Raw genomic sequence first — 24,339 nt, 5'->3', positions numbered from 1 at the left:
TTTGACATAAAACTCTGTTTCTATACCTCAGGAGGTCCCCATCTCAATTCAGCTATTTTAAAATGTTTCAGGCTGACAACTTCTGTTTAAGGAATTCTACACTGACTTCCACTAAGCCAAGAATAATCTAATTTTTCCCTTCCCCATAGGAAGTTGCTGCCACCCCAAATATGCATGCATTTAAATACCACAGCCTGATTTTGAAACAGAGCTCATGGCAGGCTATTGCCCAGTTCAGTAAAGTTAACTATTACTTGGCTGAATTCAATGTTGAGCAAACACTTAATAGGTTTTAAAAAGGATGGGCACAAATGCCACTGTAGTACTTCATCATTAAACTATTCATCTTTCTATTTCAACAGTTAAACCCATTATTGAAATAAGCTGGTAGGGAAATACACAACAAATAAATAATACATATTAACTTATAAAATACCCAACAAATTGTCTACATACAAAAAAGTCACCGTGAATCACTTAAGCTTCACAGAACATTTGTATGCCAGAAGGTCTTCTGTGCCTCTGTCAGGAACAGCTGGAGAACCAACCATCTTGGCTTTAAAAGCACTGTCCTGTACTGCAGAAGTCCTGCCCTGCCTCACTGAGGCGCCCTGCATGGTTGCTGACAGTCAGCAGTGACATTTATTGTTAGGGCTCTCCCTTTGGGCCTGCAGGCTCAGGGCCATCTTCTCTTTTGCTAATGCCAGGTGACAAAATGTACATCAGGCAACTGTACATGAAAAACACAAACACATGTTTGTGTTTATAATGGGAATGCTTTAAAAATAACGCTAACATAATTCTAGCACAATAGTTCTCCCCTACAAATCATTCATGAACAAACCAAATATTTCTTTCCACTAGTGCTTTATACCTGTGAAATGGCTACAGTAGCCTCCAGTGAGGGGATAAATGCCAGACAGGGATTTTAAATGTGCATTTTATTTCAGTTGTGCATGTATCTTCTCTTACCTGAGGAGATTTTTTGCCTTGGTATACAAACTTTCACTGTCCATTTCAGAGTTAAGAAAAATGAACTTTCCTAACCTCTGCCACTTCTGTGTAAAGTGACATTTTTAAAAGGTGATCAGAAAAGCCAGAAGTAATTGAGATAAACAGACATCTGTACATTTTAGCCACTCATTTAGAAAACATCTGTATCCATCCATGCAATGTTAAGACTATAAGTAACTTTGCAGTTACATCTGAGCCCATTGCTATGGCAACAAGGTAGTCTTTATCTCCCACATGCATTCTACCGTTTTCTTTTTTTCTTAAAGCAGCTTCCTGAAATGAAAAACAGAGAAGCAATGATTAAGTTAGTCTCTTTCAAACATTGGATTCAAGGCTTATATGAGGCAGCCCTTACTACTTTCCAGCTGTGGAAAATTTAGATGCTGATTCTTCTCAAGATGAAAAAATTAACAACTGACATGGAAAAATGTGAACTGCTGTTGCTTTCAATTAAAAAAAAGTATAGTTGGTGATCTTGGAACACAGGATTTTTGCTACTGTAGCTATTTTTAATAGGATCCCAAAGAATTGTACTACAGTATCTTTCAAACTAACCCAATGAACTGTAATGTGCCCACCATACCAGAGAGGGTTGTACTAGTGATCTGTTGGGTTTTGGTCAGTTGCCGTGTCTTGAGAATTCAAGATAAACTTTTAAACAGGACACCAGGCAATAGTAACTACACTAGAATATTTAAGAAGGTTCTATCTGTGCTTTTAAGGACCTAAATTGATGTCAGTGCTTCTCTGACACCCAGTAACTTTGGGATTTCTCTTCACTGCTTTTAACATACCTTCCTGTGCTATCTACTTTTGATACTGATTATTTTAAGTACTTTGAAAGGGTTGAACCTCTTCAGAAATAATGTTGAAATCTTAACCTCTGCTGGCGCAGTGTTTCTAGACCCTTCATATGAAAAAGACAGTAATGTAGTAAAAGCCACATGAAGAAACATCAAAGGAGTTAACCAGACAAGACATTTCACTCACATTTGATGCTGCCTAACAAACTCTGCAAACTGACGGTCTTTAGCGTAGAGCTCTATAATTCGAATTCTGTCCTGAATTTCCTAGAATACAAGAAAAACAATTGTAAGTACATAACAGAAATTAGAATATTAAATAGTATTTCTATTCTGAAATAACTGATTTCTGGGTTTTGGAAAATAAAACTCGTATGCTTTGCTACTTCAAGGAGTAGAGCTTGAAATTGGGCACTCCAATACTAAAATTCTTCTTTATGCTGTTTGGTTGGGGGTTTTTTTGGCAGTTTTTTAAGTAAAGCACTTCATTGCAGTCCAGTAATACTTTCCTTTAAAATCAAAACCAGGGTTTGGATGGAGTGTGGCATTTCAACAAGCTTTAACAAACTCATTTATCTCTCATAGATACTTTGCCTACAAGCCCAGCTACAGGCTGGATTCACACCTCCCATGGTTGCTTAAGGATTTGTGGTTAGTTCCTGGAGGTAAATCCCTTCCCTTTAGCCTTCTAGCATAAACCCTGGGTAGTGCATATACAGGAAAAAAGGATAATGATGTCATGTCACTTGCAGGTCAGAGAAAGACCTAAACTTCTTTAAAAAAACAAACCACAACTGTAAAAAGGCCTGGATGGGCTAGGTTTTCACTGCATAACTACTCTTACATACGGTAGTTGGCATAAAAAGCTAAAGGCCATTTCGAGCAATACAGCAGCAAACCTTCCCAACTCCCATGAAGTTACTTAAGCAGTCAGCACCTTTATCATGTGAAATTCATTATAGGTCAGAACACACCCATTCCTTTCTCTATACCTAATAGCAAGCAGGGACAGAAATCCTTTCTCCCTTCTCTTAAATAGTTGCAGCAGCCATAGTTGCAACTTGTTTATCTAGAGCATAGACACTGGGGCCACCTCTCAGGTTAGAAGTGTGGAATAAGCTTATTGTTTACATGTAATGTCTTTAAACTGAAAAAGGGTAAATTCAGATTAGATAGAAGGAAGAAATTCCTCACTGTGAGGGTGGTGAGACAGTAGAACAGGTTGCCCATAGAAGCTGTGGATGTCGCATCCCTGGAAGTGTTCAGGGCCAGGCTGGATGGGGCTTTGAGCAACCTGGTCTAGTGGAAAAGGTGTCCCTGCCCATGGCAAGGGGGTTGGAACGAGGTGACCTTTAAGGTCCCTTCCAACCCAAAATTGTATCTGAGGCAAATGGAAGACTCTAGTGTGCAGGTTGGTAAGAGTTAACACAATCAAAAAAAAGATTAATTAAGCTGGATCTGGTGGTCAAGAAGATGAAGAAGCATTTGTACTTAAGCAGTAGACCCTGAAGACTTAGCTGTTCCTGCACTCTTGAAAAATGCAACTGCCATGAGGTCAGCAGAATGCCCAGTAACTGGGGTAAAGGTAAAGGTGGCAGGGGGAGATCGTGACCACCAACTCAGTTGAGGGATGATGCAAATTAACCCCCAATCTTTTGAGGAGCCTGTGTGCCAATTTAAATATGTGTAACCAATAATAAGTAGTGTGGTAATTACTAGCCAATGAATGTAAACTTGGCTGAGTTCTCTATTGTTTTCTCAAATCATGTAACAGGACAAATGTGTGGCGATTCCTCTCTGTGGTGTGCTAACTTTGTGGAATACCACCTAGCACCCATATCTGTGCAAATATGCCATAAGTAAAATTACTCTGTGTGTGTATTGGTGTGTTGCACACTGGGTATACGATCCCACTTTTGGGACAACAAAACCATTCTATGATGCTATGATCTTTTCCGTGCCACTATGAAAACAAGGCCATTTACCTCCTTAGTAAGCTCACTGTTTTCATAAATGTGCCTGATCTCTTCACTGCTGTAGTCTGTGGATGTCTCTGCACTGGTAGAACTGTAGGACGTTAGCTGAGGGTATCTCCGGTAATAATGGCTGTAGCCAGTCGTATCACTTTCATACATAGGGTTGTATTTAACTGCGTTCTCAATGGACGAGAGGCTGTCACCCTGCCTGGGGGAGCAATAAACAAACTGTGAGCTTCTCTGCAGCCTGGAAGGGCAGCAGATAGATTAAGGAAGCCTGGCATTTGAAGGCACCTGTATATCCTGTTGCTTGTCAACTGTGTGATACGAGATTTACGCCAGAATCATCCTTATTGTAGCAGACGTTTTAAAATATTAGATGGTGTGGCTTACCCCTGTGAGTCCTCGGTGTCACTCTTTGTGTACTGGTCTCGAAGGGTCCTGGCCAAGAAGAAGATGACAGCAGATGCCACAAGAAGGAATCCTGCCACAGAAGCAATTGCAATACCCACAACCAGTGGCTCAGACACGTATTCTTCACAGTGCTCCCCTCTGTACCACCAGTTCTCTCCCACACGACACCTGCAACAAAGAAACACGGGGAAATTAAACATCAGCAGAAGCTTTGTTTAATGTAATTGTATTTAACTTCCTGTTTTGATGTGCCCTCAGTTAAGTCACCTCAATAATTACCTTCGCATGTTCAAGCACCAACTGTTTTTATTACTATTATTGTGAACAGCCTTGTTGGTATAGAATCATGGTTTTGGTTGGAAGGGACCTTTAAAGGCCATCTAGTCCAACCCCCCTGCAATGAGCAGGGACATCTTCAACTAGATCAGGTTGCTCAGAGCCCCATCCAACCGGACCTGGAATGTTTCCGGGGATGGGGCATCTACCACCTCTCTGGGCAACCTGGGCCAGCTTCACCACCCTCATTGTGAAATATTGTTTCCTTATGTCTAGTCTAAATCTGCCCTCTTTTAGTTTACAGCCATTACCCCTCATCCTATCGCTACAGGCCCTGCTAAAAAGTCCGTCCCCATCTTTCTTATAGGCCCCCTTTAAGTACTGGAAGGCTGCAGTATGGTCTTCTCAGAGCCTTCTCTTCTCCAGGCCGAACAACCACAATTACTGAATTGAGTGAAGATAAGTAAAACAAAAGAATAGTTCATTTGTGATGGAAAAAGCCTATGGTTCTTGCAATTTAGAGTGTCCTGTGATGTGTTAAAACTGGAGGGTGTTTAGATTATGTAAAAAGTGATGCCTTGATTGAGGCTCGCTTGTGACATACCAAACACTGTAAAGGTAGAAAGCAGTTGTCTTATTCATATTGTAATGTAAATACTAATGAAGGAGTGTTAAATGAGAGGAATGTTTATAGTGTAGTGAACACCACAATGGTTATTTAAATAAATACATAAAATAAATGACTGGAAAGAAGTGCATCTCCAAGAGTGTGTCTTTGGAACAGTTGCCCAAAGGAGCATTCATTATTTCTGCCTTGCTGTGGTTTTGAACATGAGAACTTTATCATTAATGTTGACTTTAAGTGTACCAGTCAAATAATATGTTTGCATTACGTGTGTTTGGGAGTTCTTGCTATAAAAACTCGAAGAATTTTAAGGTATTACGACCCCTCACAGCAATGAACCTTACTAATAAGAAACATCAGTAAATTAAGTCTTCTAACATAAATATCTGAAATACGTTTCTGAAAGTAGTAAGCAATACTTTAAATTTTTCAAAAAGTTCTTAGTAAGTGCTGCCCAGAGCATGCTTGAGTTCAGATACTTGTTTCTAATTAACACTATTATACAAATCGATAAAATTTATAGTACATCTGTGATAGTATCCATTTTTGTAGCTTTAAAAACATTTTTATTTCTTCTGTTAACTGCTAGGACTCTAAGACTGAATTTAGAGACATTCTAGGTAAGCTTTTATTAAATCACCTGAGGTAATATAAGTAATAACTATTAGTAGTAATTTCCTTTTTTGCAGTAAGTCTCATACCTTTTGTTGATAGGTGTATTTTGTTTTTAAAAATGGATAGTTACATTACTTGAAAAGAAAAAAATAAGTGCAATGTCAGAGGGGCCATCAATTTCTCTGTATCTTGTACTAAGCCTTTTCAATTACCTATAAAATACAGATATCTTGTTCAAAAGCATCTATATCTTTTTAAGAGCAAAAATTTGAACCAGGGGGCCTGTGCCTTGATCTTTTTATGAACCACAAATGATTTTTCCCAAATGGCCAATGATTTACTTTTATGACTTTTTCTTAAGCAAGAGCACTATTTTTAATATATTTATGCTGTATGAATATGCCTTTCAGATGTGAATTTTTGTGATGGCATTAACTCTCATATGTCTTATGACATTATCTAACACTGTGCTATTTGAAAAAACCTCTGGAGATAAATTCTGTCCCCAAAGGTCAATGAAGGTGATTTGAATGACTCCATTTATGTTCCATCACTAACATTTTTCCTAGTTAGTTTTATTTCCTGATGTTTCTATTCTGTTAGAGTTATTTGTACTGTCTCATTTCTAATATTTGCATAGGAAGACTAACATTAATATTCAGACCTCTGCTCAGCAGCATACCATGAATGATAATCAGTATCATCTCACCTGTTATACATTATCTTACAGAATTTTGTACAAATCTTGTTGAATGATACAACAGAGGAGACAATAAGGGGTTTTCATACAGGAAGCACGTACTTCCAACAGCAGGCTGACCCACCTGCAGATGGCCCCTTGCCCAGGGCTTATGTCACACTTCCCATCATTCAGGCAAAAGTTTGGTTGCAGATCACAGATGCTGTTGCATGGCAGCCCGTCGATGCTTAGGTAGCCAGGATTGCAGACGCACTCAGCTTCCCCACTCCAGCGATTTACTAAGCATTCAGAGAATTCATTGCAGGCCTGGAACTTGCAGGGATCTGCTTGCTCACCTGAGAACACACAAAGCAGAAAATACTAATGATAGAGGAGAACCTGAACCGAGGCAAAGCGCAGGCTGCCTGCTGCCATTTCCTCTAATGATCTCTTAGTTAAAATAATCCACAAAAATCTGGCATGTGTCTTTCCTGAGTAGCAAAACGTTCTGCAAAGGCCAACAAGCACTAGGCAGTGGTGGTCATCTCTGCACAGTGCATGTGGCCAAGACCACCCAACAAGCCAGTTAAAAAAGCAAGTGTAAAAGGTTCTTTTCCTTACTGGAACATGCAGTACCAGTACCTCAGATGTCCTCTGTCTGCTGGAACTATATTTTGCAAACAAGTAAAACACTGCCAATCTCTTGCCAGTATTTCTTGTTATAGAAAATCTAAGCAGTATACAGGGAAAGGCATGGGGACTTCAGGCGCTCAGCACCTTCTGTGAGGTGATTTGCCTTTGTCTGCAAGTAACACAAGCTTGTAGCCTTTGAGATCTCTCACTTGTATCAAGCTTAAGAGGGCTGGCATACAGTTAAACAATCAGTATCAGAAGATTTGCCATGCTAATTAGACCATCTTTATGAGAGCGCTACCTCAGAAGAACAGCTACCATTTGCCAACAGGTCAGCACAGTTACTTTTCTCTACCCTGATATATTTCTGAGTTGCTTATATGGTCAACTACTGGCTAACTTGGAAAAAACTTTCTCCCTGTATCAGAGGAGTGAACTAAGAGGGCCTGTAATTTTTTAGTTCAACCAAGACCTTACCCCAAGACTGAGGGAGCAGTTTTTACCTATGCCGGTACCTACCTGGCAACCAAACGGCTACTACCCATGGGAACAATCACATGGAATAAGTTCAAACCACACATGAAGCTAAGCACAGGAGAGATGGGCACCACTGTTCTTGTTGACCAGCCTTTCCCTGCATGCCCCAGTGAAAGTGCAGTGGTGTTACACGGAGTACTACATAGCTGGTTTTGTCCCCATATTTCTATATGGGCCCCATATAGTTTGCTCAGTCTGGGTCCCACTTGGGTTTTCATCTCTTTCACCTAAAACAGATTTTTGTTTGAACTCTGTGAAAGACTGTCTTTTAAAGCCCAGCCTGCAGAAAGCAGTGGGCAGTCTCTGAGCTGCTGGGATCCTTACTAAGTTCTTAAAGCAGATGTTGCTCTAAATCCCTTGCTCCAAACTTCATTTCCTGGCCATCCTTACCTGATTCCACATCCAGGGAGTATTTATCAATGGCCAGGTTCATGGTGTGATACGCGGTGTTGCAGAAGTCTTCCAGGATCATGTACACAGCATTGGTGACGTTCCGAGGCACAGGTTTGGCAAATTTCATTCGACTGTTCACCACGATGCTGCCATTTCTGAAGTTCAGGATTTCCAGATTCTGGAAGCCCGTCAGGTTTGACTGAAGGTAGGGCACCAGCTGCAACACAGGCGACATGACAGAAAAGCTGAATCTTTGCATCTCTACTCAAGCCAGTTGCACTATTAGTGCATCAAACAGTGGGAGTCTCAATTATTTTAGGCAAATCCCACAGCAAGGGCATTAAAACTTTACCCAGTTGAGGCCTGTGCTGGCAGCCTGCCAGGAGCCCAAGTACTTCAGACAGTTTTTAAGCATATACCAATCTGCACACGGTTTCCAAAAATCTACAATTCAGAAATACAGTTCTTGGGACTTTCCCTTGATCAAAGCACCAGGCATAGTCATCGTTTCACAGGGTACTTCCTTCGAGCATGTCCCCTTTCCCTCTCTCTCCTTTGCTCCCTTCATCTCCCGCAACAAAATGTTCATTTCAGCCCGTAAAGGGGAATTTCCTGGTTAAAATTTAGACAGGTACTGTATAACTCCTGTGAGGCTTTGCTAGCCATGAGTCAGTTTAAGACCAGTTTAGTTCCCTGAACTACCTCTTACTTAGGATGGGCTGAAAGTGTTGCAGAAAAGTTACCTCCCCACAGCCCCAGTTTATTTACTTCTCTCTCCCTATAGACTAAATACAGGGCACTCTGGAAGCAAGTAAAGGGGAGCATCATAGTGACTTCAGCTACACCACTACATTTATTGACATCAGCAGAGCATCTGGCCCATAGCACTAAAAAGTCACACTTTAGAAAGACTGCTGGCTGAATAAAAGACAAACAACGCACCCCACCCATTTCCAGACAGAATTTTCCCACTGAGGGAAATAATACCAATAATATCTGTAAACACCAGTCTTCAGTTGTTCTCTGCAAAAGAGAGCCAACAAACTCTTATCTACCGACAATTTTTGTCTACCGAGTAATGGACATTTAGCATAGAAGTGATTCTTACTAGTTCCAAGAATCGCTGCTCCAACGCTTTGTATTCAGGGGAGTTTTTGTTAAACAGGTCCTCTGAAAACATCATGTTGGTAACCCGAAGACTGAAAAACACGACTAGAGCTCGTGACGGGACAGGAGTACTAGTGCGATTTTCATGTGTGGCCCAAGCCACGCTGGCCATTTCTGTGGACTGGACATGAGTTGTTAGCTCCACGTGACTTTCAGTCATGCTCCTTCCCTCCTCAGTCAGCTCAGGAGAAAAGTGGACAGTGCTCACACGATGCAGGTCCACTGAAACATCATCCATGACTCTTGTCGTTTCATCTCCCCGCTTTGTTGAGGTAGCCACAGGTGATGATGCCATGGATCCCACCGGAGGGAGATGGGATGGAAGCTCAGCAGTGCTTGTTGTTACACTCACTGTTACATAAGAGTTCATAACAGTGCTGAAGCTCATGGAAACATATGTGTCATGGTCTGTACCACCCTGCACAGCAAAGCCCTCTAAAACAGTGGTCTCATCTATTACAGATGGAGCTGCAGCTGAAACTTGAGTGGCAGTTTCTAGTGTTCTCTCAGTAGACCAAACATCAGCTGGTTTCTTCACTGCTGATCCAGTAGTGTCTTGGCTTGCCAATGATGAATCCAGGGTTTGCTGCTCTTCTGTGGAAACATCAGTGTTTACAGTGGAAGGATCTGCAGTCAGAACAGTTTCTGAAGAGCTTGTGTCCAAGTGGCCTATTGTAGCAGCTTCAGTTACATCTGATTGCCCCACTGTGAATAGTTCTTCTACCATTGTCCTGTCTTCTTTTTGGTTTTCAACTTCTTCAGAAATCATGTTCTGACCTACACTGGACTCTTCAGGTTGCTCCATACTGAAGGTCCCTGTAGATGGAAGAAGACTATCTTCCACAGACAGACTTGTATTGTGTGGTGAGACAGGGGCCTCTCCAGCTGGCATGTCTACAAAGGAATGATCCACCGATGGCTCTGAAACCAAGGATGGTTTAACAAAAGAAGAATCATACATGCCCGATGGTTCTCTCTGTGTAGATGGTTCCAGAGATGATGGCTCTTCTGTCTGTAACAGAGGTACCTGCGGAGTTGTAGTGTCTGGATAGACAAATACTTCAGACTCATGGAGGAAATCATCTTTTCTACTGGCCATACCTTCACTCTCATCTTTGGAACGATCACCATCTAATTTATTCTTAGAGTTAAGAATATAGTCTAAGATCACGCCTTCAGGAATATCCTCTGTTCTGATTAACAAAGACTGATTGTCATCTTCAAGCCAGCTATCAGGACCAGGGTAGAAAACTGGTTCCAGTGTTGCTTCTTCCCAAGGCCAAATACTTGATTCCATTTCTTTTCCCGAACCATCAAAAGCTGAACCAGACCCATCATCATATATAATTCTATCTCCAAGATATATATCAGTTTCATCTTCCATAGGGCGTACTTCTAAGGGAAAAGGAATTTCTTCCACAGACTCATGCAACACAGAGTCTGCATTGCTACTGCCTGCAAGACTACCCCAAGTTACTTCTTCCTTTGCAGTAGATACTGTTTCTTCAATATCAGTGTCTATGACTGATGAAGAGGCCACTGTTGGTGCAGAAAGCAGAGGAACTGCATAATCATCTGGAGATGGAGGTTCTTCAGGCACAAAGTGAGGAGGATTTGAAGGCAAAAGAAGGTCTTCAGATAGTCCAGTGTCTTCAAATGCTAAAAATAAAAATAAGTTTCCAATTAGTTGTTGTTTATGATAAAAAGTGACAAATTACATTCATTTTATTGTCTGTAGATCTCTATTCAGCATGCTTCCCATGGCCTTTGGATGACAAAGTCATCCCTGCTGACCTCTGCCACTCTTCATTCAGGTATTCTCTGGGCCAAGTCAAGACTGCAGAGTAAGCAATAAAGCAGTAACTGTGTGGCACGTCTTTAGGCTAGTCAGTCTACTTCAGAGATCAGTTCTCTCTGCACGGCATCACCTGAACATGCCCTATACAAAAATACTTCTGTGCAATTAAGCAAGTATCATGTGCATAACATTTCCTGAAGGGATCAACAGACATTATTAGCTCTAACAAACATTTTACCTTAGCATATTGTTCTTGGATACATGCACACAGGAAAGGTCAGAACTATCAGAGAAAGATAGCCAATTTTTTAGACCATTCTGAAAAGTCATTTTGGTGAACTATACCTTTGGTGAGTATCAGGAAGCACTGGCATCCAAACCTAAGCTTCAGTCAGTGGCATTAACTTACCATCTAAAGAACTGGGGGCTGAAAGCCATTCCAGAGAGTCCACAGAATCACGCCCTAACACTGGTGCAGTCACCAAATCAGGAGTTTGGTTGCCATCCTCTATATTCAGCCCATCAGGCAAAGAAGTGACGTCAGCCTCTGAGGAGAGTGGAGCTTCAGGTGCCAGACTGGCCTCAGAGTCCAGATTTTCTGGTCTTGGCCGGATTTCATTATCGTTGGACCGTTCACTATCTGACATGGAATCTGGTTTGGTGAAATCGAAGGGCAACGTATTGCTGACAGTTGATTCATCAGCTGAAGGCCGTTCAGCTAAAAAGGTGCTGTCCTGGAACATAAACCCACTATTAATATTTCCACTATTACAGGGGAGGCATTGGCCATTGGGCTGAACACATAAAGGGTGTTAGCAGCAGCCAACAGCAAAATCTGGTACAAAATCCGCCTCTGTGAGAAAGTAACGCACAGCAGCAGGAGAGGCCAAACTGGGAGGACCAGCAAATATAGACCCTTTGCTGATCATGTGCAATGTACATGTAAAATGCACATCCTTGTGACATACACTTCATGTCCGGTCATGTCCACTAAAAAGGGAAAGAAGCCATTCAGGTTGTTAGGAGTGCAGCTTCGGTTATGGCCCTAGGAGATTTCCCATTTATACCCATCCCATCTCCTTTCCTTTTCTTTACTGACAAAATGGATCTGTCAGTTTCTAATTAAATCAAAGATAAACATGCGCACACCTAAAGCATGAAAAGCTCTTAACAGCTACATAATCAATACATTCATCAGCTACATCATCAATACAGTAATTATATTATAGTTACTATGATACATAAACCAGTTTAGAAACGGAACTTGAATGTATGCATGCCCTGTGGTCATTTATTGCTATCTTTTAGATGTGGGTATGAGAACCCAGGAGGGAAACAAAGACCATAATGTAAAAAAGACCATTTAGAACCTGGAATAACTTTAGTCTCAAAGCTGAGATGCCTGTGCAGACACAAAAAAAAAACCCACACAAAAAAACCCCAAAAAACTATCAGCAGTAATGATGAAAAACAAAAAGTATTCACAATGAATTTGCTAATGAAAAAATAATTTGTTTTTAAATCTCCAATTTTCACACCATTTACTTACTACTCCATGCCCCCATCATTATTTGGCTTACAGTTAGAATACTTAGCACATTTCATCTTTGAATACTAATCTACTACCATGGCGTCTCATCAGGTAATTTTTTTTGGGGGGGGGGGGGGATCAATGAAGAGATTTAGTTATTTGGTCAAGGCTACAAAAGCAAGTCGACTGCCTAAAACTCAGGAATTAGTGCTATGTGTGGATACCTGCCCACTTATCAGTGCTGTGCAACAGTCCGATACAGACCAAAAAAACCCTTGGGGTGTGAAAAACTGCCAAATAATTTCAAGAAGCAGCAATTTACTAAGAACTAACCAATTGGTGATGGTGACTAGTAAAGTTAAGTGGTTTCTGTAATACATATTACAGTTTAAAACAAACTACTGATTTAATCATTTCTGTAGCTCACTGTTCCTGTCTAATCTCTTTCTTTTACTTGACCAGCATGAATAACAGGAAGAATACAAATACTTTTCAATTTGAAATTTTACTCCTGGTTGAAATGTGGGTGAATTAAATTTTCAACTTCATTCAAATTACATTTGAACGCTTTGGAAACAAGGCGGTTAAGGTATTTTTATTTAATTATTTGTCTACCTGTATTGATCACGTTTTTATAGCCAGTTGTTATGCCACCACAGTCTCCTCACAATTTTTAATTTATATATTATACCATAATTTATATGGTAACAATCAGTTGAAAAGTATGTATACCACACAGACATGTGCTCCAGCAATTATCTTTTTTGGCAAAAATGACCTCTATAAATAAAGCTGTAAAAAAGTTACTGTGCAAGATTAGAAACAAATTACACATATAAATTCCATAAAGAATGAATAAGGACTACCAGAAATAGCTCCTCAATACATTTTTTTTATGTGAGCACTTAGTTGCCAGGGATTGCACTTCATCATTTATTTGAATGTGGATATATGTTCCTATGACAACCAACATTATTCAAAGATTCTTGTTACAGTGCAATATATTATATTAACAAGTCTAATATCATATTGGCAAGTTCTGGTTTTTGCTAATGTCTTTTGAAAGGCTTACAAATATGACAGATGACTGCAAACACAGAATGCCCTCCCTGATTTTCCATTTTCTGCTGCCAGAAAGGCATTGTATTCAGGAAGCCAGAGCATTCTACCTGTTACAACTCCAGAGAAATAACAGGAAAATACACATTTCAAAAACTAGGCTTGTTTTTATCTTCACTTTTTAAGAGCGCTATGAAACTCAAAGAAAAGAATTAATCATTAGTTGGTACCATCTGCTAGCAATTAGATGGTGAAATCATGATAGTCCCACATTATGTCATGAGTTTGTATGATAATACAAATCCAACTTATTCTCAAATCATCTAAGAAAAATAATAGCAAAACTCTTTCGTAGGTAACAGCTCTGCTTGACAGTATTTACTTCAACCATAAAGGTTTGACATCTGTGGAAGTAATTGACTAGTCATTTCAGCCTTGTTTACTGTTTAAGCACATTTATGATTTTCTTAAATTTATCTGAAGTTACTTCCCAAGTTATCTGTGTACTGCAGATTGTACACAGATTTTTTTATATATATATACTTAATGTCTTTTGTAAAATCAGAGGTTTTGACTGAATGAAGACATAGATGACATTATTATTCATAGTCCATGAGTAGAAAAAAGTAACTCCAGAAATTTTTCTTGTACATACTATTCCCTAAAACCGGTTTAAACTTTACTATTGCAAAGCTACCTCTACTCTAAAATCTTCTTGCCTGCATAGGTGTCAGAGTATCCACAGAGAGAATGTAAAGATGACAGAATTATTTGTCTTACTAAAATAACCATCTGTAACATTATCATCTAGTTAGATAGCTCTAGTAAAGAGAAAGTCCTTTTCTGAAAGTTAACTTAAATTCATGTTTTTTCACACCATGTTTAAGCCATTTATGGCAAATCTGTATTAATTTGCATTTTAGGCATCAATTATTAGTTTTTCAAACTCAGGGAAAACTAGCAGGAAATTAAGGAGATTATACCTGTGACCATTATAATAAGAATATTTGGATTCTGTGAAATCACTGCAAATCTTGCTTCCATAAAGATTTTAGAAGTTGGCCTGAAATTAAATGTGTCTGTGTTCACAACATTCTCTCATGATGAACTTAGTGAAAACCTACCATCAAGCATAGGTGGATCTGGATTTTGTGGCATGAACTGAGCATAGTTCTTCTTGGAAGAACTTCCAGAAGAAGTTGTTCTTCTGGAAACTAGATACTTCCACTTCTTGGAAGTATCTGGTTTCTGCTAGATAGTAATTGGAAGTATCTAGCAGAAACCTACTAGATAAATCCTTAAGCCCAGACAATGCTCCACCATTCAGAAATTATAGTTGTCTGCAGAACTAATAATTAACTGCATCTTGGTGTCGCTGGCACCTAACTTGGTATCTCTGCTTAAAGCCCCACTGCATTGTACAGACATGGTCAGAGATACTAAGTCTCCTGTTCAATGGGAACTTCAGTCTATGTCCTAGGTTGTTCCAGAGGTAAGCAGAGGAGATAATTGCAATTTCAGGAAGAAAAAAAAGAACCACTGCATATGATTGTTCTGTGTTTCCTTTGCTGGCACTAAGGGGATGGACATAATTTTAAAACTGAATTGAGAACCTTCAGTGAAAGCAATACAATAAAAACAGGAGCATATGAAACCTACCCTTTTATCTCTTCTAGCAGCCAGCTTTACTGCTTACATCTATATCTTGCTTTCCAAAGAAGGGTAGTATTGTGAGAAGAATCATGTCTTGCAAGCAGTTTACAGTCTAAACATGATGAAAAATCAGACAAAGGAAGCCCTAGAAGCAAGACATGGTTGTACAGCACAGTACTGCTTCATAATAGAAGATGATCACAGGAAACTGTTGCGAAACATATAAAATTATCAGATGGGAGATTTCACCAGACGTTTTACTCCAGTATATGGTGTGCTTTCGTTACGACTTATTCTGCATAAACAACAGGATAGAGAAGCTCTGGGTGTTGGCTGTAATTCTGCCTTGCTGAGTTAAGTTGTTCAAATGTGTCTAAAGGCCACTGCTCAGAACCATACTCACATCAAACTCCGGGCGCTCCAGCACAACTGGATGCTCAGTAATCCAGGAGTGGTCTTCTGGTATAGTGTGTAGTATTTCTTTCACTGTGAAAATATAAATACTTGGGATATAAAGGCTGCAGTAGCAGTGTGAGGAGGTTGTTTTGGAAGACTGACTGAAAAACCCTCCCTCACCTCAAATTTGTGAGTAAAAACTTTTCAAAAAGTTTGCCAGAGAGATTTTGTTTCTGGAAATGCCCCCAGATCACGTAGAGGAAGTACAGAGGAAGGATGAGAACAGAGCGGTGGACAGCACTCCTCCACCACCTCTAGCAGGTATTTCCTTTGTGCTGCTCAAGGCCAACACAGAGCTACTAAGCTGAAGGTCACCTTGGTGCAACACGCATCATGTGAACCACATTTCCCCTTCTAGTCCTGTTAATTGTTGAAGTATTACTGAAATTGCATATCACAAACCTTGGTGTCAAAGAAAAAAGAGGGCAATCTAACGGATTGAGACTGCGATACTACTGCTAATGACTTGACCTGGTTAAGATCAGAGCAAAACAAGCTACACCACAGTTGTTTTTTGTTGTTTCTTTTTAATTATTCAGATGACAGCTGAATAGTTCACTCATCTTGGACACTTATTTTATAAAATTTCAGATGTGTGGCCCACCAACGCGTCATAATTAATACCCACCATTAGTAAGTTGAAGAGAGTTAGGGTCTAAAGACAAGGAAGTGTTTTCAAGCAAGGCATTTTTCTGGAGGATTTCAGCAATATAATCTCGGAAATCACTGATGGTGTACACAACTGTTGGATTATCCTCTATGCCCATAAAGGAGTTGTCCTCCACCTTATTGGAATGAAGGTTAATCATGTCCCATGTGGCATTGCTGATAGCTTTTCCATCAAACGTAACAGCATAGTGAACTTCCACCCCACTTCAGTTGTTTGAAGAGAAAGAGAACACAGATGAGAGATGCAAGGTTTTCCAATGCATAGCAAACATGATGACTTTTTTTCCCCTAAGAACCTTTTTAAATATAAAAATATATTACTTTAAAGGATTCTAGATAAAAAACAATTTAATTCTTTTCACACTTGTGTCTGCCTCCCTGTGCTTTCCACTGCTGTAAAGTTCTCAAGGAAAAGGCTACCAGAACCTGACATCTGATCTGGTCCCAGCCCTGTGTTTCTGCTAGTGAATGGTAGATAGACCACAAGCAAACCAAAACGTTGGCTTTCTGCCAGCACGCAGTGATGCAAGTGATGATTTTTAAGATCACGCCAATGATGGGAATGACTCTGAGGTATGAAAACAGCCTGGAAAAACTGGCTGTATATAGTAGCAATATACAGTAGCAAGAGGGAGCCCTGATCACTGTCACTGTGCAGTGTCAATCTGCTTGAAATAATGTCCTTAGTAGCAATAAAATGCTATTTAATATAGCTTGTTATTGGGAACATTTTTCTAGACTTATTTGATCATTTATTCTTTTAAAATTATTTGTATCTGTGTACAGCCTAGCTTTCTTCATATTAACTCTCCTCCACTTTCTTAATTTTCTTTTCTTGAAGACGTCTGGACATCCTTTCCCACATGACAGCATAGGTAGCAATCAGATTTACCATACAGTGGGCATAAGCACAGGGGAGCTTTGGAAAACATAAAATATTTTGGCTGTACACAGGGCACAGCAAGAAAATGAAGTAATCTATGAAGTGTTAGAAGAATGTGCTCCAAAGAAAAGTTTGCCTCATTCCACAGAGCTGGACTGGATTGCTAAAGCAATGGCTCAGTTCAGAGAAGACTCTAAAGTCCCAGCACCAGATAGAACAGAGGCAGAATCAGCAAACATATGGACTAAAACCAGGAGCCTGCTGGAGTTTTGCTGCTGGCTCTGTCATTGAAATGAGCCCACCACAAGGCTCACCATGGACACTGACTGCCAGCAGAGGAAATAAAAAAGGACAGCAGTAGTGAAAAGGCACAGCAAAGATGGAATACAGTATGCTCCTCAAAAGTAACATTTAGATTTAATACAACTGTGCTGTCAGTTGCAGTTAATAATTCCCAACTAGTAACTAGAACACCATCATCTGTCTGGAAAGGGCTAAAACGTCTGGTACTTGGAACATAACCTTTGTGAATAGGTGCACACATCTTAGCCTGCAGAGGTGCAGAGTGGTAGAGCATGGCTTTAAGTCACTATTGTTTGTGAAGAGATTTCTGTTTTCTAACCTTTCTTCTAAAATTACAATGCTCACTCTCTGTAAAACTGTGGAAACTAGTTACACCTTTGCTGAGAAATACACAAAAGAAAATAATACATTGAGTGAGTTAAAGGCTGCAGTTCATTTTCTGTCTTGTGAAATTCTTAAAAGAATACTGAAGGAGGAAAATTTTGGATGCTTAACCTGTATATGTCTAACAAAAAACAAGTCCAGACTGATGCCATCTTCTGCTAAGGAACGTTTGTAAAACTACTGCTAAGGTGTGCAGCACTTCTGGCCCTGAAGTAGCTAAGCCAACTACCTTTGCTGGAAAACCATGGTTTTCTTACCTATTTTAATTTCTATGATAATAATAATCCCGTATCTATCCAAGACTTTGCTGCAAAGTATAAAGAGCTTGAGTCGTTAAGCAATTTTGTTTTCTTCACAGGAGAGACTCCTATACACAAGTTAGCCCAGTAGCTGACTTGTGTTTAGGAATATTTTCTCCAAGTAGTTTTTTATGATTAGGACTTAAATAAGCATATTAGTTTTATTGTAATCAAAACAGAGCAGCAATTTGCAGTTTCTGGTAGAACCCCCTCACATAATATTTATGCTAGATAACTATCCTGCTCTGGAGCCAAAACTACAAATGCCAAAAACAGTGTCCTCCAGCTAAGCACATTTTTCCATCTGTATTATGACAATGTATAGGAAAAAGTTGTCTTTACCTGTCCTCCTCAGGAGACCTGAATGTAGAAACAGAACAAAACACAACAGCAAAACCTGTTAAATCAACGCTATAATTTCCTTTAAGTCTTCTATCTTTAACAAATTTGCTTTGGTATCCTACAGGGCACACAAATTTGAAAAAGCATACAGCAGAAGTGTTATAAGTTGCACAGTTACGCTGCTATATAACAAACTGTTCTGCTTTAAAATGAGCAGAGATATTTCCTATTGATCACAAGGAATCAGCAGAGGAGAGAGGAGAGCCATCTCAACTAACTGCAAATAATGCAGTTAAATTGCCGACAGTACCAAGAGAATCAAGGGTCACTAATTCTACCTAGACATTTAGTTTACAAACACTTTTTTTGTCATGCACAGCAGAGCACAGAGCTCTGGCATTCTGCCAGAAATATCAACCTTTTCTTTGTCTTCTCAAATGAACCAAGAGCTTGCAAATATATTAGACTGCAAATACCGAGATGGAAAGTTTTGCTACCTCCCAGGCTGGAAACTGAATGCAGTCTAGGGTTCCAACCATAAAACCTTTCTCACTATAGCTGCTTTGCTACCTGCATGTATTCTAGCTAGAATATTCCAGCCAATATTCTAAGAAACACAGCTTACAAAGTCTCAGACAAAACACAATTCAGATTAACTCATGAACAGCCTCACTAGATTCTGAAAGTTATATCCAGTCCATTCAAGAAAAATCATAATTTGTGATCCATGTACCCCAATACTCAGACATTGGATGTCTGATGCATAATACACGGGATCCCCTTTTTCCCCAAATTAACTTAAAACATCACTCCGAAGCAGAAAATTATTGGAGGAAACTAGTCTTTTAAAAAAGTATTTCTAAGAATAGAGAGTTAAAAAATTGCATGTAATTTTTCAAACTGTTCACCCACCTTTGCTTTGATCAAAGGGAGAAAGACCTTTACATAGTTCAAACACCAATCTTTATAGTCATACCAAACTAACATTAAGAAGTTGAAAAAAATTTAAATACACCACATTTTTCCAAAAAGGCTTCTGTGTTCTTTCTTGTTTAACACTAGGACATGTCAACAGTACTGAAGAAGTATCAGATACTAATTTTAAATTAGAAAAGACCTCTTTTAATTTTAGGACAGAATCTTGAATAAGAATGCCTTGTCTTAAAATTAAGGCAAGCATATCATGTGAGAGTCTCTGGTAGATGCCAGGAGCTAAACAGAGATGATTACATTTACATACGGTTCTGTATTTCTATTTCAATCTCTGTATATAGAGGTTCCAAATATGAAAGCACTGTCCTTTGCTTACTAGATCTTAGGAACTCCCATGCACATACCCGACATTGTTCCAAGAGTGGTGCTAGCATATCGCACCATCATACATGATCAGTTTCAATCACCACGTATGCATCGGTATCTTTTTACCTGTAATCCAGGATATGGATGCTTTTGTATCCAGGTAGTCCTTCAAATACACTTTTGATCTATTTTGAGGGGAAAACCAAAAAATTAACACAGATTTCCTCCACTCTGCTCATTTAGCAAAAAATTAGGAAGTTTTTTCAACATTTTCTAAAAATGTATCTGAGCCATTCAATAGCAGAAAAATGGTTGAATGTTCTCTCTCTTTATAGAAGAGGAGTTTTGGTGACATTGTTTCATTATTAGAAAAGGAAAAGAAAAAGCATGAGCTTTTCTTTTTGCTGTTGAAAAAGAAAGCTTTTCTTTTTCTCATACAGTGTTCTCCAAGAACTGTACAGAAATGTTCAAAGGGGTGGAAATACAAACAGACTCTGCAGAGATCTGTACTGCCCATAGCAGACTACATTCTTTCTCTTATTTATGCAGCACGAACCCTTCTCTGCCCAAAAGGTTTCCATTACTTCCCAAACCTCTTTGGATTAAAAAGAATTCAAGAAAATGCTTTGGACCTTAACAACTTAACATGAGGAGCAGCAGCCGCCATTGGACTTTAAGAGGTGCCTGTTCCTAAGAGGTGCTAATGCATTGCATAGTACAAAACGTGGCTCATCTCTACTGCACTAAACATACAAAGGGCTCGGGAGTGATTGGCAGCGCTACTCGAAAAAGACGACTGGAGGCAGCAAAATGGCAGAACATCCAGGCCTAATTCAATAGTCAACTGTATTACATGAGTCAAAAACAAGAAATTGAATATTGCAAGTTCATGCTGGTTTGGGGTTGGTTTTTTTCCTCCCAGTAGATTCTTGCCAGTTGAGGATTACTTTTTACTCCTCAAATTCCTCTTCCCCTGCCCAATCTCCCTATTTTTAAACTGTCTCTGGTGAGACTTAAACAATCGAAGTGCTGCCGACTTCCTTTTTTTTCAAGAGTCTCTTTATCCAAGCACAGAGAAAACCAGGCAAGGGATCAAAGGAGTGGAACATCCATGTGCCAGGTGGACTCTGTCCCATCTGACATTTCTTCCACACACACACTATGGCATTGCTACTTGGCCACACAACTAGGAAAATTAAGATGTCTAGCCTACGCTAGCAACTTGTGACAGTTGTGGTGATGCTTTTTGGCGACAGTGAAGAGTACATCTCTTTCCCATCTGGCCCAGGATCTGGCACAGGGTTGGCCCCAGTAAAAGGGATTCAACAGAGAACCCCAACTAAATGCGACTAAGAAGGAAGCAAAGCTAGAGAAAAGATAATCCGCACGATGTGCTGCTGTATGGCACTCTAGATTCCTCTCCCAAGAGAAAGACAAGACAAACTCCCTGCCCCAAGAAAATGATGGTAATAAAATTACCATAGTTATAAACAAAATTAAAAAAAAATATTGGAAACAATAGGGAGAGGAAAGTTAGGAGACAGCAGTACAATTGTATTTTAAATACGCATTTGTATATTGGCAGGCCAGTAACTTTGTAGCATACAAATTAAAACATTACCTTTTCATTAAAATTACATTAACCTGAAGACAAGTCTTAATAAATCATGCATATATAAATATATACATATACACATATGTATATGCACATATGTATTTTTAATTTGAAGTTGGTGCCTAACAGACTAAACCATTGTTCATTCCCACTGACTCCACTGGGATCTCAGCATGTGTTTAAGGACTCTTCTGAGGCTGGAGGGTTTTAACATGTGCTAACGTGCACTTCTGGGCATACATGAGGAGCAAGAGTTGTCTTGGCAGCCTAGATTTCAGAGAGCATCTCACTGCAGTGCACAATGATTCATTCAAAGAAATGTTGCTCCTGAGTAGAAATAATGAACGAGTTCTGTTATTTGCAACTTCTTTTGACTTCTCTACCTATATACCTTTTGACTTCTATACCTCTGTATAGACAGATTCTCTAGACTGATGCCGGAATTTCTTCTACAGTCCAAAATCTGGACACTATGTAATTTTTGAGATATCCTATATCCCTTTTCAGTGCTCAGCTTCTGTAGGAGACCCACAGCATGACCACACAGATGCCCATAGATGCTGACGGACTTGTATGCCTTTTGCTTGCACTCCATGTTAATGCTGTGCGGTCCTTGAATTCCTCAAGCTGCCTTCCAGTACTGCCTCAGCACAGGCTGATAGCTCTGAACTGCACTCAATTCGTGTCCTGCCATTTGAGAGTGCAGGCAGGCTGGTTTGCCAAGACCTTCAAGTTACCTTTTTCACCCCCGTTTCAAACCAACTACATTATGGAAGAATTCAAACTGGACAACGAGATTAGAAAGCACTGGAATAAACTCCAGGCAGACTGGTCACTAGAGAGCTGTTAAATGTATCTTTAAGGTTTTAAAGTCCTAAAACTTTAAGAACTAATGAAGTTGCATCAACAGGCAAACAAGAATCTTGTCTCTTCTGTATGAGTTTAAAAGCAGTAACACTGACAGGGAAAGGTACTGAAAAATTCTGAAAGGATGGTAAGGCCAAAGTTAGCCCTGGCAAAAATAGGTCTTTAAAAGGACTAAAATGAGTGGAAATGTTTTTTATTTATTAATAACTTCTGGCTTAGTTTCTTTTGCTAACAAGTAAATTAATGAAATATGAAAAGAGAGAGTAGTCCCTCAGAAAGGTCCTGTTTAGAGTATGTCCCCATTCAGGGGTTCAGCATAATTTTCTGATCCTCCCAAAAGGACACTTCTACCTCTTTTGTCTGCAAAATTGATAGCAGACTATTTCATGAGAAACACAGGAAGGAACCTAGAGAATTGGTCTTTGGCAACTGGTATGCTACACACAATGCATGGCACTCCACTACTTCACAAAGGGCAGCATGTCAACAAAACAGAGCATTCTCATAGTGAGTGAGTATTTTCCAGCCCTGCCTCAGGCAACAAAACCCCTGAGCTGGTTCTGCAGAGCCCATGAGAAACAGGCAGTCCTAACACAGGTGCTATGTGCTACTATCGATTTGCAGGGCCAGCAAAAAGAAAAAGGAAGTCGGGGAAAGCAATTACCTGAGAAATGAATTGTTCAGAGAGCAGTTGATGCTTCACAGCAGTTGGATCACTCAGCTCCTCACTGTACTTTTCACCAGTAATCAAAATGCTGAACTCAATCATCTGCTCAGCTACAGGTCTCACTAGCTTCTCATCCTGCTTCTTTATCTCATTATTGATCTGGAAGGGAAAGAAGAGGGGAGAAAGCAAGAGGTAATTTAATGCCTTTTTTGTTTGTTTTGCCCTTTGTTTTTTCCCAAGAAATAAATCCTCGTTACTCAGCACAGACCAGATTCCTACCTACCCTGGATTTATTCCATACAAAAAGCAACCCTAGATACATATGTGTACATATGGTCTGCCATCTGTCAACAGCACACTACATTCCTAAGCTTGGATCCAAACATCTTTCTTCTGTGGGACAGAAACCCCAGCAGCTGCTGCAGACCTGAAGGTTTCTCTGCCTTGTGACGGGGCAGAAAACCTGAACCCTCTCCATAAATGCTGTATGGACAGGAACACTTCGGGGCACTGTTGGTGGACCACACTGATGGTCATGGATATACTTAATGACATGTGAAAACCGCACTCCAAAGCGCAGCATGCTTACTTGAGCCATCAGCATACCTGTTTGCCTTGCACTATAATGGGGTGCTTATGAAGCCTCAGGGACAGAGGAGGCAGCTATATGAAGCTATCTGCTAAGCAAGAACAGTTTTTGAGAATTCTTGCATTGCAGGTAATTTTATTTTCCATTTGCACATCTTTACCCTAGTGCAAGGTCATCTAGTTGACCTCAGCTACAAACAGAAATCCTGTTGTGTGGGATGTTCATGAGGCAATTTGAAGTGTAACTATGGATACACCAACAGCTCAATGGAGCCCAGTCAGCAATAGGCCAGTTTACACAGAATTTATTCATTTATCACAAGGCTCCTACTTACTATTCCACCTGGAAGACAAGTTACCTTTGCCAAGTTCTACATTCAGAACAGCACCATGTCTTGTTCAGCCTCAATAAGTGAAGGATCCTCCCAGATATACAGTGGGCATTGGGAGATCTGCAGGGACCTCTCCTGAGCTGAAGTGGTGGGCTTCAACTGGTACGTTTGCAGTTGCCCAAGGAGCGCCACTGCAGTGGCTGTGCAATGTATCAGGGAAGCACACAGCTATCATGGCTGCCATGGGCAGCAGGGAATTCCAAGTTTGAATCTGATTTCAATTAGAGCAACACAGGAAGAACACTTTCTGCTTAGTTCCCTAGTATTTTACCACCAGCATACTATTCCTTGTGGTATACTGAAAGACATGAGAAAAAACTAGTTTTATTCTAAAACAAAAAATTGGGATTTGTGGGGGAGAGGAGGGAAGGCTGGCTTATGTTAAGCTGGCTGGCTTAACTT

At 39.9% G+C, this 24,339-nt stretch overlaps 1 protein-coding gene across 1 annotated transcript; it reads right to left on the bottom strand.

Annotated features, from left to right (window-relative positions):
- Positions 1–982: 982 nt before the first annotated feature.
- Positions 983–23,116, bottom strand: LOC104614641 (interphotoreceptor matrix proteoglycan 2-like; the record flags this gene model as incomplete). The annotated part of the gene is made up of 13 exons (XM_010286929.1): positions 983–1,287; positions 2,005–2,084; positions 3,803–4,001; positions 4,187–4,375; positions 6,548–6,758; positions 7,963–8,182; positions 9,074–10,791; positions 11,340–11,664; positions 15,577–15,659; positions 16,258–16,502; positions 18,510–18,527; positions 19,935–19,993; positions 22,955–23,116. Coding segments are annotated over 13 exons (3,522 nt in total), but the record flags the coding sequence as incomplete, so codon positions are not given.
- Positions 23,117–24,339: the final 1,223 nt, after the last annotated feature.

Source organism: Phaethon lepturus, unplaced genomic scaffold, assembly GCF_000687285.1.
Source record: "Phaethon lepturus isolate BGI_N335 unplaced genomic scaffold, ASM68728v1 scaffold23505, whole genome shotgun sequence".
NCBI lineage: Eukaryota > Metazoa > Chordata > Aves > Phaethontiformes > Phaethontidae > Phaethon > Phaethon lepturus.
This window is presented reverse-complemented; position numbering and strand designations above follow the sequence as displayed.